The sequence below is a fragment of the Cyprinus carpio genome, chromosome A16, assembly GCF_018340385.1.
Source record: "Cyprinus carpio isolate SPL01 chromosome A16, ASM1834038v1, whole genome shotgun sequence".
NCBI classification, from domain to species: domain Eukaryota; kingdom Metazoa; phylum Chordata; class Actinopteri; order Cypriniformes; family Cyprinidae; genus Cyprinus; species Cyprinus carpio.
In genome coordinates, this window is record NC_056587.1 from 19,990,963 (window position 1) to 20,006,166 (window position 15,204).

Sequence of the window (15,204 nt, forward strand, 5' to 3'; positions counted from 1 at the left end):
TAACATCTACTCAAAATACCCTAGCAAATAGAAAAGGGGGGTTCTTCTTACTCATTGACCCATGTTTTGACTCATAAACCCCCAGGAATATCAAAGAGACATGAAAGCAATCACCTAGCATCCATTGAAAATACCCTAGCAACTACCTAGAACACCCTACAAATGGTGACAAAACATCATACAAGCCATGGTGGGTTCTTTTCACTTATTAACCCATGTTGAGACTCATAACCCCCCAAGAATATCAAAGAGACTTCAATCACCCAGCAACCATGCAAAATACTCTAGCAACCACCTAGGAAATACTTAAAACACCCTATAAACTGCTCCAAAACATCACAAGAGACTAGGTTGGGTTCTTTCATAGATACTTGGGGGCACTCACATGGAAACCATCAAAAATCCCCTAGCAAAGACCTAGCAACTACCTAAAACACCCTACAAACCTTGCCAAAACATCATACAGACCAGGGTGAGATCTTTTCATTCAATTACCCAGTTTGGGACACACAGACCCCAAAGAATTTCAAAGAGATCTGGTGGCAATGACCTGGCAACCATTCAAAAAAAAAAAAAAAAAACCCTAGAAAATACCTACAACACCCTACAAACCATGCAAAAAAATCATTGAGACCAGATGGGCTCTTCTGACTTTGCGCTTGGGACCAACAGACCCCCAAGAACATTATGGTGATCAACAGACTATAAGACTAAGTAAGAGACTTAATATTTATCTAGCAACCATCCAAAATACCCTAACAAACACCTAGTAATGCCCATCTCTTCATAAAAATGCTCCAAATGAGACTTAAAAAGAGCTACAAATTCTTCAATTATGTACATCAATCCATGGAGATGAATGACAATGATACAAAGTCATTGTGAATTCAGTGAGAATCCCAGGCCCTCTGGAGTGCAATAACCTGCAGGATTAATATTCCAAAACGCATAAAATTCAGAAGCACATTAAACACAAAAGCATGAGTCAAAGCCCAGGCTGGTCAATGGGACTGAATAATTCAGACTGTAAAGACGGAGCAGATGGGGCGGCATGCTGTGGTCAGGTCAGGAGGATAACAGGTGGAGAGAGTGATGGAAGATGGTGACTGGTTGAGAAATGACAGTCACTGAGGGTGTAGATGACCCAGACGCTTGCAAACTTAACCAATTACGGCCAGAGGCTGAAATAAACTTGATGGCACAGCACAACATCTGCTCAGATATTAAACATTCCCTTTTGGGTGAACTGGGCTGAAATAAATGATCAAAAACTAGGCTGACCTGAGACAGACAACAGTGTTTTTAAAGGGTACATATAATGGAAAATCTGATTTCATTGGTGTTTTGAAATACAGTCTGATGCACAATAGAGACAAATTCAGAATGCGAAACTACACATCCATCAAACTCAGCAAAGGATGTTCTGACTTAAGTTTCTTTCACCTTTCCAGCTAATCAGACTTCAAGCAACACAGAATGATTTTAACATCCATATGACTGCTTGACAGCCCATCTGACTATCTGTCTATTTATGTCTGTCTGTCTCCTAGCAGCCCTCACCCTGAACAAGGAACTAACAATCGTCCAGAACACACTAATACTGTAGCAATCATTCAGAACATACTAGCAACCACCCAAAATGCCCAAGAAATGCCCTAATGATTTTAAAAAGCCTTGACAATGAATGCTCTACAAAATTAACAGCCTAAACAAAGTAGTGTAATCATTTGAAACACCCTGGCAACCACAAAAATTCCCATGGACAAGGAACTAAAAATCAATCATCAAAAATTCCCTAGCAACTGCCTAACAACATCCTAGAAAATTATCATCCTAAATAAATAATTTAAAGTCATTTGGAACACCCTAGCAACCACAGAAACCACCAAAAAAATCCTTAGCAACACTCTAACAACCCACACCCTGAACAAGGGACTAAAAATCATCCAGAACACCGTAGCAACAATCAACAATATTCTAACAACTGCCTAGCAACACCAAAGTAATCATTAACAATTCCCAAGTAACCACCCAGCAACATCACTGCAAATTAACAGCCTTAACAATAAATTTACAAACATACAGAACAACCTAACAACCACTAGGGTGTAATGATGCACCCCAAGCCGGTTGAAAATGTATACAAATAAATGACAATTCAAGATGTTTAACGAATCGTCAAACAGTTGGGCGTGGGAGTTTATATGAATGTTTCTCTGAGGGGAACTGACTGTCTTTGGAAAAGTTTAGATGGTATTTTCTTTTCATCTTGCCTCTGTATGATTCATTTTAAAATAGTGTTCATGAGTGCAGCGATGCTTTGTTTACAGCGGGCAAACAAGGAAATACAATATTGCCGCTGTTCCATAAGCACCACCTTCGATTCAATATCTCAGTTTCACAAAGAAATATGCAGAATTTTGTTTTTTGTTAAAAGAATTGTATTGTGAAATCAGTATCGTAAATCGTATCGGCTCTTTTTCAACATAATAATAATAATAATAATGATAATAATAATAACAATAAATATTTTTTTTTTTTGTAGAAAATAAGATTGTTAAAAGGATTCTGAAGGATTGTGTGGACTGGAGTAATGATGCAAAAAATTCAGTTTGAAAGTCTGCTTTGATTTTCCTAATAAACTATTTAACTGCACTCACAAGTGAATATTAAATTATGTTGTGGGATACTTAAATATATTCTTAATAAACTTCAAACATAAAATTATATAGATTTATTTTGTTCTCACAATCTTTCTTGTAAGTCCTCCCTCACAGTGGCACAGTTGAATGAGAGGCTCATTATGCAGCTCATTATGCAGGTCTTTGTCTTCTCAGGTGTGAATTCATGATAGTTGACGCCTACTCGCATATGACTTTTACCAACAAAAAGTGTCTTAGAAAATGTAAATCAATATATTGTTTTCTGTAAGTGAGTAAACAAGATGATTTTCACATCATTTAGAAAAAAAAAAATTCTAGGCTACAAGCTCCAGTTCTCAAAAGTCCCGAGAACCAATGGTTCTGTATGTGTTTTATTGCCTTATTCAAGTGATTTAACATTTTTAGTTTTTCACTAACCACGCATAACATTTTTTTTCTCAAAAACAAAATCATGTACATACATGCTGCTCACATATTATTATAGCCCAGTTCTTGATGATTACAGTGAGATTAGACTTTAGCCATTTAGATTTTTTTATAAGAAACTGAAAAAAGCACAAATGTCAGGGCATGACAAAACATCTCCAGGCCCCAAAAATTACCCTTAGACTACCGAGGGTTAAAAAAATTGTGAGAAAATTGTATTGTGAAATCAGTATCGTAAATCGTATCGCATCGTGACTTGAGTGAATCGTTACATCCGTAGCAACCACCTAACAACACCCAACTCAGACTGAACAAAGAACTAGTAATCATTCAGAACAAGCAAACCACCCAAAATGCCCTAGCAAACTAACAGCCTTAAAGAATTTGCAATCATTTGGAACACCCTGGCAACCGCCAACAATTTCCTAGCAACCACCCACCAACATCTTAGCAAATCAAGAGCCTAAACAATGAACTTACAATCATACAGAACATTTCCTAGCAACCACCTAGCAACACCCCATAGATATGTATATGTAGATGCCTCGTTAGCAATGGTTACTATCTGCCGCTATACATAAGCCATCCGCCATATTCGAAGGGTATACTTGATGTCATTCACCATAACAGTAACATAAGTTACAAATGTTTCAAAACTTGTAATATTGAGTTAATACATTTAAAAACACAAACCAACACATTCTCACCTGTGAATGATTATCCCTTTTCTTCAGGAATTAAAATCCCAAAGTCATTCACAATTATTATGGTGAATGACGTCAAGTTGACAGTTAAAAATGGCAAATGCGTCTACATGCTTGGCACAGTCGAATGGGGCATCTACCTATCCATATCTATAGCAACGCCCTAGCAAATCATCAGGCTGAACAAAGAATTCACAATAATTTGAAACACCTTAGCAGCCACCTAGCAACACTGTAGCAAATAACAGCCTGAACAAAGACCTAGCATTTATTTGGAACTCTCAAACTATTGAAACTACAAAAAGCTAATAATTCTCCTACTTCAAAGCAGTTACTCAAATTAACTCACAAACTTTCGACCAAGGCTTTGTAAAGTCAACATTTAAAGTTTTCCTTTACCTTTTTTTCTTTTTCCAGTTTAAACTAAAATGCTACTGAAACTAAACAAACTAAAATTATTGAAGGATGGGGCAGTGCAAAGAAACCGCGTGTGAGCCAATCCTAACAGAGATCATTTACATATAAAGATCCTATTCCCTTTAATAATAGTTATAATAATGAAATATTAAGGAATGTATACATGCCCCCCCCCCTTTTTTTTTTTTTTTTTTTTACTTCTCTTGCCTTATGCCCACTGCCTGCTGTCAAACACTTATGTGATGAAAAACTTCTAATTGACCGCTACAGTGTGAAATTTGCATCTCCAAACTCTAAACCCATGATAAATAGCAGGGAAAATTAAAGGCTGCGTTATGCTCCTTACCTTCATAATATATTTTAAATCCGTGGGCGCTTACAGCAAAGTCGCTGGTAAGACGCAGGGAAAATATGGATCCGGTACTTGTGACAGGCGCTGGCACCTGAAATCCTGTTAACCTGTACGAGAAGAGAGAAATATTACTCATCCAGACAAAAAGAAGTGAGGAGTCTCATACAAATAAACATGTATGCATCCAGAACTTAATAGAAAAATAAAATAAATAAATAAACAAAATCAAAGAATATAAAATAGAATTAAAAAAATTAAAAAAATGCATTTTCTTCATTTAGAATAATAAGAAATACTTTGATGTAATCAATTATTTTTATTACATTTTCCTTTATTATTATTGTTGTTGTTGTTATTGCTATCATCATCATCATCATCATCATCATCATCATTATTGCATTCCATTTGAATTTCCTTTTATCAAATTTACATTTTCTTTGAACTCTGGGGTAAAATGTGACCTCTTTTATAACATTCAGGTTAGTTCTGAGACTAGAGCTAGCATAATTTGTTTGTAAATGCTATCTGGTTGCATATTATCTAATACAAATACTATTTTGGTCCACTGTATTTTATTCTTAACACGTTTGATAATAACAGGAGCCGTGCCCACTTTGCACCTTTCACCTACTCCATTCTGGTTTACACAACAAGACATAAAGAATGAGTCATTTCTTCCTATTTCATAAGAAGTCATCCAAATCATTGTCTTCGTATCACAGCAAGTCCTGCTTTAAAAGGATGTGAAGCTCTCTGATATTGGAAACTTGGAAAAGATCAATGAGCCCCAACGATTTGAAAATATCATTTCGCAAAAGAACCATCAGCATTCGGGCAGCATCTCAACTGTGATAGCTGAACCGCATTGAGTTCTAGTGCCGTCACATTCATGATGAAAACAGTTAATGAAATAACAAACAAGCAATTTAACAAACATATTAACATGTACATTTACAAATATATTAAAGTCAACAAGAAAAACCCTTTTTATGTCTGTAAAATGACAGTTTTTGAGTGAAGTAGGAGATTCAAAATGGATGGTGCGAATTAATTCTATCCATTTGATCAGGTTGTTAAAAGCCCTTTGATTTGATATAAAAATGTGCGATCAGATGATTTTGTATCATGATCGATCCTTAAAAACGTCCACATTCTACTTTTCAAATGAATTTCAGGTATCATGACTAAATGTGTCCTAATTATGGCTGTATGTAAATATGTCCACTTGTCTCTCAGCTGGAAGGACTTTTTAAAGTTATTAACATGTTAGAGTGATTAATAAACATGGATGAATGAGAAAGTAAAGAGTGTGACGTGGTTGGTATTAAAAGGAGGAATTAAAAGCACAATAAACTACGAAAGAGAACCAAATCCGGTAATGACATACTAACGGTGTCTTTCTGTGCGCGCCAAGACGGAGTATATTTTGGGTTTCAAGCAAAATACACAAAAATATGTAAAAATGCCCATTTTGGTGAGTATTCACACAAATACAGTCAGTTATGTGAACAAAACATTTGGGAAAAAATTGGATGTGTGTCAGCATATCCATGCATTAAGTCTTAAAGTGATAGCAGTCTAATAAACCTGCTGCTGTCATTAATGTTAATCTAACAACAAAAGAACAAAAAAAGAAATTGATTTACTGCGCATGCCAAAACAGCCTAAAGTATTGCATATTTCTTTCATACAGAGTTGTATTTGTTGTATAAGCTTTGTAGTATTTCTTACCTAAAAAAACAAACAAAAGTAAAGCACATTTTACTTCATTTGTTTTTGTTCTATTGTATTTGTTTCTGTTCTGACTTGTCTTTAATAAGCTTGAAAAACTTTTTACTTATATTAGATGTAGGGCTTACTATTTTTCACTGCTTAGTAACTTGCAAAATAGTCTTATAAACCAACATTAAAAAGAAGACTATGATATGGAATCGTGATGTGGTATTTTTGTGAAATAGCTCACCCCTAGTTTGACAAAATACGCACTGATTAATTCAAGAGAAGTGTAATAAGTGCATTATGCAAAAAGTCTATTTTGATTTCATGTTGATTAAATATTAATCTTGAGCATGTCTTAACCAGGTGCTCATGAAGGCCATTTCACATGACTCACATTAGGGTTATTTCACACCGCTTAATGCAAGAGTCGCATGCAGTTTTGACAACCACATGACAAGTGTTCCAGATAGCATCACGAAAGGGTGATTTTATGTTCCTTGGTAACAAGAAAGTTGTACTCCATAAATGGTATTTGACAGCATAAATGGTAAACAAAATAAAAAAGGACTCATCGAACTTGTTTTACTTCTGCAATGTAAAGTATTAAAATGACTCATCGAACGTGGGTTCACTAAACTTTACTGTTTCAGGATGCTATTGGTGAATTTAAATAAGTTCAAGAAACAAAGCACCATAATGACAGTTTCCAGTTTCTGCTCTTTTTTATTATTTTTTTTATTTTTATTTTTTTAATGAAGTGATTTTTTATTATGTTCAACCCATTCTCAACTTGTTTTACTTCTGCAATGTAAAGTATTACTTGGTTAAAATTAATTTTAAAGCTGCAGCATGTAATTTCTGCACCACTAGTGATGACAAAAAGAACCTCAATCTGTTTGCTTGGTCATTGATAAAACATTTCCTCAACCAAAGGCATGACTTTGAAGACTGATGGACGGAGTGTTTGAAACCTATTTTCAAACAGGTTTCTCATTATTTTAACAAATTCATTGATGTACTACAGCTTTTCAACACAAACATGAAATTAAAAAAAATCCAGCCTATTTACTTCTTACATAATATCCCTGCTTTATTGCCCACAATTTACTTCATGCATGGTATGCAATAGTTTAACAAAATGCAATAACTTTCTCCTCCTCTAAAATGACTTTTCTGCTGATGTAATCAAGGCTTCAGGGGTGGGAAAAACAATATTACCAATAATATCAGACTCCAACTTTTCACGATCCAATCAAATCGCTGTGGATAAAATCAATTATTCCCAGCCAAAAATTTTGCTTCGCTCTGAAATGCGTCACATAGAGAAAAATCGCTTACAGCACCTTGAAATGCGTTGCAAATGTCATTTCATCTTCTCATTAAGAGTACTTATTATTTAAGACTCTGAGAAATTGAATTACTGCAAAGTCTGTGCAATGCTGGAGCTAGAGTTAATCATTTAATGAGTACATCTCTCACCTGGCCTTAAGGCAATTAGCAGAAAATTGTATAGTAAAGTCCAATGGGATATTAAGGAGGTTAAGTTAAACCATATGCAAACATAACGTGTGGTTAAGCAGAGGTCACGCAAAGTGCCAAGTAACATCAGCTTCAGCCTGTGGACAGCCTGAATCAACAGAAAACTGGACAAGAATTTATGCCAAAAATCAAAAGTCTCAAAAAATTCTCAAGATCCCCATTTGAAGCCACAAAGGCCACTAAGAAAACCGAATGTGGTACATGCCTGCAATATCATTGTTAATTGTTGTTTGTATTGAAAAATTAACCTTTTGAGCCTGCGGACAGCCAGTGGATCTGAGGGATTAATTACCACGAGTGAAGAACAATCAAACACTGGAGAAAAAAAGAAAAGAAAAGTGAATTATCCCAAAGAGAGTGCCAATAAGCGATTTTCAGTTTTATTGGTTTTTGCTGGCTGACTGTGAGTCAGCATTCACACAAACAGACAAACACACACACACACTTACATCACTATCTAAAAGAGGGCATACAGTACATTTCTACTATATATACACACAAACATAGCTTGTGTGTTATACACTGTGTACATACATACAGTGTCTTACGAAAGTATTCATACCCTTTCATTTTGTTCACATTTTGAAATGTTGCTGTATTATGTTAAAATGTTTTAAATTAGCCCCCCCCCCCCCCCCACATCCATCTACACTCCATACACCATAATGGCAAAGCAAAATAAATAAATAAATAAATAAAAAAACAAAACAAAAAAAAACAACCTTTATTCCATTGCATAACTATTTATACCTTTATCTGGGACCGTTGAAATTTGTAGAGCTCAAAAACAGGATTGCATCAAACCACACATCTGGGGCAGAGTTCAGAAGAAAAAAAAAAAAAATTCACAGAAGCATGTAGTCTCCATTACTCTTAGTGGAAGAAGTTTGAAACAACCAGAACTCTTCCTAGAGCTGGCCTCCTGGCCATACTGAGCAATTGATGGAGAAGGGCTTTGGTTAGACTAGTGACCAAGAACCTGATGGCCACTCTAGTTGAGCTCTATGATCATAAGTGGAGAAACCTACAGAAGGACAAACATCAATGCAACACTCAACCGATCTGGGCTTTATGGCAGTGTGGCCAAACTCAATCCTCTCCTCAATGAAGACACATGAAAACACACATTGAATTTGCACCTAAAGAACCCTCAGACTGTGAGAAACAAGATTCTCTGGTCTGATGAATAATTCCAAGCATCGGGTTTGAAGGAAACAAGGCACTGCTCATCATCTGCAGAGTAGCATCCCAAAAGTAAAGTGTGCTGGTAGCATGCTGAAGGGGCTGTTTTTCAGTGCTCAATGCACCAAAATATTGAGCCTTAATGAAAAAACTTAGTCTAGAACATTCAAAACCTCAGACTGGGCAGAAAGTTTACCTTCCAACAAGACAATGAGCCTTAGAGTGGCTTATAGACAACACCGTGAATGTCATTGAGTGGCCCAGCCAGAGCCTGGGATTAAACCCAAATCAAATATTTCTGGAGAAACCTGAAAATGTGTGTCTGCCCCCATTCAACCTGACAGAATTTGAGAGGTGAAGAGGTGAGGAGAATAATGGCAGATAATTGCCAAATGCTGATGTGTAAAGTTTGTCGCATCATACTTAAAAGGCTTGAGGCTGTAAAGGTGCTTCAACTAAGTACTAAGTTAAACTCTAGTCCATCAATTAACATCTTCTAAGAAACAACCAACATATTCATTTAGAATTTTTTTTGCTTAGAAACGGTGCTTTATCTGTGCAGATTTCTCAACTGATTCACATGAGACTACTTTTTCACAGGAGAAAGCGATATTATAGATTATGGACTTGTATTTTAGCCAGTAGCAACGGACTTTGGTTAAAATGTCTTATTGATGGATTTGTTTATTATAAACATGTAGTTTTTTTCTAGACAATATGATAATTGATGTACTGAAAGGGTGTGGATTACTTGTGGATTATTGTGATGTTTTTATCAGCTTTCTGGACTCTCATTCTGACGGCACCCATTCACAGCAGAGGATCCATTGGTTAGCAAGTCATGTATATTCATCAAAATCTGCTCCAATTAAGACACAAACTCATCTACATCTCGAATGGCCTGAGGCTGAGTACATTTTCAGCAAAATTAGATTTTTGGGTCATCTATTCCTTTAAGATGACTTGCTTGTTTCATTCCTCATTTTTAAGTCACATTTGTCTACATAAATAAATATAAATGTTGAAGATGGAGCTATTCTCTTGTCATCAGTCAATAGTGATGTTCATAATGTCTGTCAAGGTCCAAGACAATAAAAAAATAAAAATAGAAAAAAATCCACATGAAGATATTGTATGGCTTCAGGATATGTAATATGAATGCAATATGAACTAGTAGTATGCCGCTTCTTAGTCTTTTTTGAAGTATGACAGCCTTGATCACTAACAGCTATTGTGGCTGCATGAAAAACAACAGCATGTAAGCCAGCATTCTTCTCCATTTGCATTCATTTCATTTGAAGCCATGAAGGGGAGTCATTTGGGGTAATGACAGAATCCCCATTTTTATCTGAACTGCTCCTTTAAAGAAAACATTATGACCTCAGTGAAGATTTACATCAGTTTACACAAATGGCTCAACTAGCCAGACTCGCAGAGCTGAAAAGTCATTTATCACCCAGATGGCACTGACCAGAGAGCCTGAGCTTTTTCTTCCTTTACTTGTAAGACAAATTATGGCTACAAGATGACACCGTACATCAAAGAAAGTTGATTCTCTGTGTGCAAAACATTGTGTGTGTGTTTGCAGCGAAAACACTTCAAAGTTAAATGACTGGGCAGACACTATTTTGGAGAAGCAAGAAAGGCCAATTACTCAAACACACAGCGCTCACATCTGACCGGACTGCATTATCCAATTAGCACGGTGCGCTCTGAAGGTTGAGTAAATAAGTGCTCCGGTTGCTCTTGCATACAGAGCACCGTCCCACTGATCACACTTTGTAAGCTTCTCCCTTGATTCTAATGTGTTTTGTCTCCTTGTCGTTAATCTGTATTTGACTACTCCCCCTATCTCTGTAGCCGGCTGCTGAAAACAGAGAAATCTACAGATATGCTTTAGCAATTTCCCAAAATGCTTCATGAGAGACAAATGCATTACTCATGCTCGCACTGAATTCATTCACCAGGTCAAGAAAAGTGTCTCTCAGCCATTTCTCATGCAAACGTATTCGCAATTCTGCAGGTATTGCGAGAATACACTCTGAAATGTGATTTTGTTATCGTAGCTGCTGGCAAAGAAAAGGACAGAACACAATTTTTCATTCTGACTCTTATCTTGATGATGTTTTGAAGTGGCCCCTCGGTGTATTGTTCATTTGTGTCTCGCTTGAGCCGATTTTAAAGGGTCATGAAACTCTACAACACATTCTTTGAAAGGTTAAAGGAACAGTTCACCCAAAAAATTAAATTTCAGCCATTATTTATCCACCTTCATGTCCAAAGACATGATTTTCTTTTGTGCATGGAGCACAAAAGGAGTAAATTTGCATTGTGCTGGTCACTCTTTTTAATGCAATTAAATTAAAAGAGGCTGAAGCTTTGATGCTTTTGAAGCTCTTATGCTGTCATTCTAGTCATTCTTCATTGATAATCCTATCTACTGCAACCGGATCGCTGAATCACTGAGAACTGGATCAGTCCAGTTGGTGAGCAAAACTTTCAGACTAGGGCTGCATTTTCCAAATGCATGGAATGCCTAAATGAACTGTTGCCAATGGTTTTTGCAATCTACTTTAGGCTTACAATGCATAATGGGAAATACGACTTTGCGAACTGCATAAACCGGACCAAAAATAATGACTCAAAACAAAAATCAACACACAAATCATCAGCTAAAAATTTTTAAAAAAAAAGAAAAAATTATAAAAAAATGTATCAGTAATGGAAATAAAGCTAAATAAAAATAAAATACAAGTTGAACTAGATAAATAACTGAAAACCATTTCAACTGAAATACAAAAATTATTATAAGTTAAACCAAAGCCTTTATTAATAATGCATTAGTCAAGATTTCATGATGTATGATGTAATGCATTATACCTTTTCAGAAATAACTATAATCAAAGTTAAAATGAATTATATATCTGCAGAATTGTTTTTTGTATTTTATGCATTATACATTAAAATAATAGACTAATGGTGAATAAATAAATAGTATAATGTATTATAACTGTTTACAATTATTCATGAGATCATACAATGCATTATAAGGTGCATTAAAAGTCATAATTAATACATGAAAACTTTATATGCACTGAAAATATAAAAATAAATCTATATATTTATATATAAATATATATAAATGCTATTATTACTCAAAAATAAGCATTTTTAAGCATTTATATTATTGTAAATGCTCAAAAAGCCTCATTTATTGTAATAGAATGGAAAGAGCAGACAATACAGTCTTTTTGCATTCACATTCCACCAAAAAAATAATTGTCATATGAGTTTAGAACAACGTGAGGTTGAATAAATCATGATTTTCTTTTTGGATGAACTATTCTTGCACTCCAGGTTAACCTTTGTTTCAAAACAGTGGTGAGAACTGACCTGCCCTAAAACGAGGCATTTCATGACACTGTACAATCATATCATCAAAGTTAAGGTGTAATATGTTCATTTGTAGCTTTAACTTGTTTGCAACATTAATATAGCCGAAGCATGTAATTAGCTTGCCATGCTAGGAAGGATTTTCTTACTGGCAAAGACAATAGAGTCTGTAATTAGTCAAATAATTTATTCTTCACAATATTATGAGATGTTATGCTTGCCAGAGTATGATATCTAGGTTTAATAACAAGCACGGGTCAAAATAAGCTATTAATTAAGATTTTAAGATTTCTGTGCAAAAGCACAATTAACTAATTGTCACACTGTAATGAAAGTCTCTAATCTGACTCGTCAAACAAGAGGTCAACTTTTAATTGATGATATTGCCTCATCTTTCTGGACACTCTGTGTGTTTTTCTTCAGGTTGTTCTGCTGTGAGTCGTGCAGTGCTATTTTGGGACAGCACATTCTGAACAGAAAAATGACAAATTGCGATGTCAGGCAGTGGTTGGATAAGTAACGTATCAAAGGCATCTGCTTGAATTGCTTTGATAAATGGATTTTTCCAGAACGTGTTGAAATCAAGGGTCACCAAAGGAAAGCTAAATATTTCCCTATTTGCCGGATACAAAACAAGTTAAGTCCTGAGATGCCGGCTTCCAGGACCTTCTGACAAAATCTTTGCTGAAAAAAATAAAATAAATAGCTGATGTAGATGCTGATACACAAAATCAGTTTAAGATTTGAAAGAAAAAAAAAAATGTATAAAACATGATGAAGGGATGCAGCTGGAACAAAATTTTTACGTTGTATCTTTTCCTGTATTACTCATGCATAATATTTGCAGGTTTTTGGGGCATTTAGTCCATCTGCTGAGCAAAAAGTTGACAAAACTAACTTATACTAGATACACATTTAAAATACAGTTTTTCTCTTATGGGAAAACATACCAAAAAATATTGATCACTCATCCGCATAGACTGTAGAAATGTTGCCTTGACAACTAACTTAAAAACAAAGTTTTAGGTGAAGCACAAAAAATACTAAAACTGACATAAAATAAAATAAAGCCACATAGAAATAGGAAAAAATAAAACTGAAATCCTAAAACTGCAAATATAAAAATAAAAGCAAATTCAAAACACTACATGCTGTAATAGTATATAAAGTTTAGGTTGTTAATTATACAATTATAGCAGATATACATGTTCAAAATGTGACAGAAAATAATACTTTTATTCAGCAAGGAATCCTAAAAAAAGCATTATTAAGAAAACACAAATATTAAGCAACATTATTAATAATAATAATAATAGCAAACAAAACTACTTCAATTCAAATTCAAGAACTACTTCATTCTCGATTCAATTCTAAATGATGCACAACCCTAGAACAGTACATACTGGAGATCCTTCTATTCAGTACAGACTTCAAGGGATGAGCATTATCTGACATTTTTGATAAAACACAGGCAGGAAACTTAGAGGAAGTCTGCCTTGAACCACAGAGTAGCAGACATAATGGGGCTAGCACTCAATGGGACACAATAACTTCTCAAGGAGAAGGTAGATCATTCAAAATAATACAATGTACTGTACTGACATCATCTCATGGATCAACAATGACAGATGCTGTTTGTTCAGAGAGGCATTATGATACTTTTTGGCTCTGAGTTGGTCTTCTTGTATTGGATGGTAATTCAAGAGCTTCTATAACTTGATGGTAATGAAACGACTGTTCTGCTGCTCTGTTATCGAAGCGCTTACCCAATACTCATAAATGTTTGAGTAATTCCGTTAAATCCAAGAAGACGGTACAGCTGGCATCACTGCCTTTACATTCTTCAAAAGATTAATGTTTTAATAACTGCAAATGAAGTGCCATGTCTGCAGAGGAGGAGGAAAAAAAAAACTATTGATTTTCTTACAGCTTTGATAATGAAGGACTGGCTCTTATTCCACATTGTGTTTTTGCAAAGATTTGCTGTATTCAATCTAAGGTCTATTAAAGAGAGTATATAACGGAAAAACTTCAAATATTAAGTGAGATGGTACTTGTGGAAAATCAACTAAAATGTTTGTATAAGCGAAGAGAGCACATTGCTCAAAAATGTATAACTGAAGCTTCAATAGATATATTTATATTTTAAATTATTTAATAGTTTTATTCAGCAAGGTTGCATTAAATTGGTTTAAATTCGTGGCCTAATGGTTAGAGATTCAGCCTTGTAACCCAAAGGTCGCAGGTTTGAGTCTCCGTACCGGTAGGGATTGTAGGTAGGAGGAGTGAATGACCAGCGCTCTCTTCCACCATCAATACCACGACTGAAGTGAAATCATTGAGCAAGGCACCAAATCACCAACTGCTCCCCGGGAGCCGCAGCAAAAATGGCTGCCTACTGCTCCGGGTGTGTGTTCACGGTGTGTGTGTGTGTGTGTGTGTGTGTGTGTGTGTGTGTGTGTGTGTGTGTGTGTGTGTGTGTGTGTGTGTGTTCATTCACTACTCACTGCTGTGTGTGTGCGCTTGGATGGGTTAAATGCAGAGCACAAATGGTATGGGACACCATACTTGGCCATACCTTAAAGTATTTGATTTAGGTCAGCAAATGAAGAGTTCACAATAACATAGTAAGCAAGCAGAAACAGTTATGTTCGCGTATGCTAATGTTATCTGCTGCAATTATTGTCATCAAATGATGCTTTTCTTTTCTTGGTTGATTGTGAGAAGAGTTTGCCTCCGTTTTGATTGACAGTTGTAGCAGATTTTAATCAGGGTCATTTAACAATGTCTGCAAAGGCAAACACATAAT

General features: G+C 35.4%; 1 protein-coding gene across 3 annotated transcripts in view; it reads right to left on the bottom strand.

Moving 5' to 3' along the window:
• Positions 1-15,204, bottom strand: part of csmd3a (CUB and Sushi multiple domains 3a) — a 227,044-nt gene that overhangs the window by 192,585 nt on the left and 19,255 nt on the right. For all 3 annotated transcript variants that reach the window (XM_042773196.1, XM_042773197.1, XM_042773195.1), the window contains exon 3: positions 4,557-4,669. In XM_042773196.1, coding sequence (XP_042629130.1) covers positions 4,557-4,669 — 113 coding nt within the window. The remainder of the gene's footprint in view (positions 1-4,556; positions 4,670-15,204) is intronic.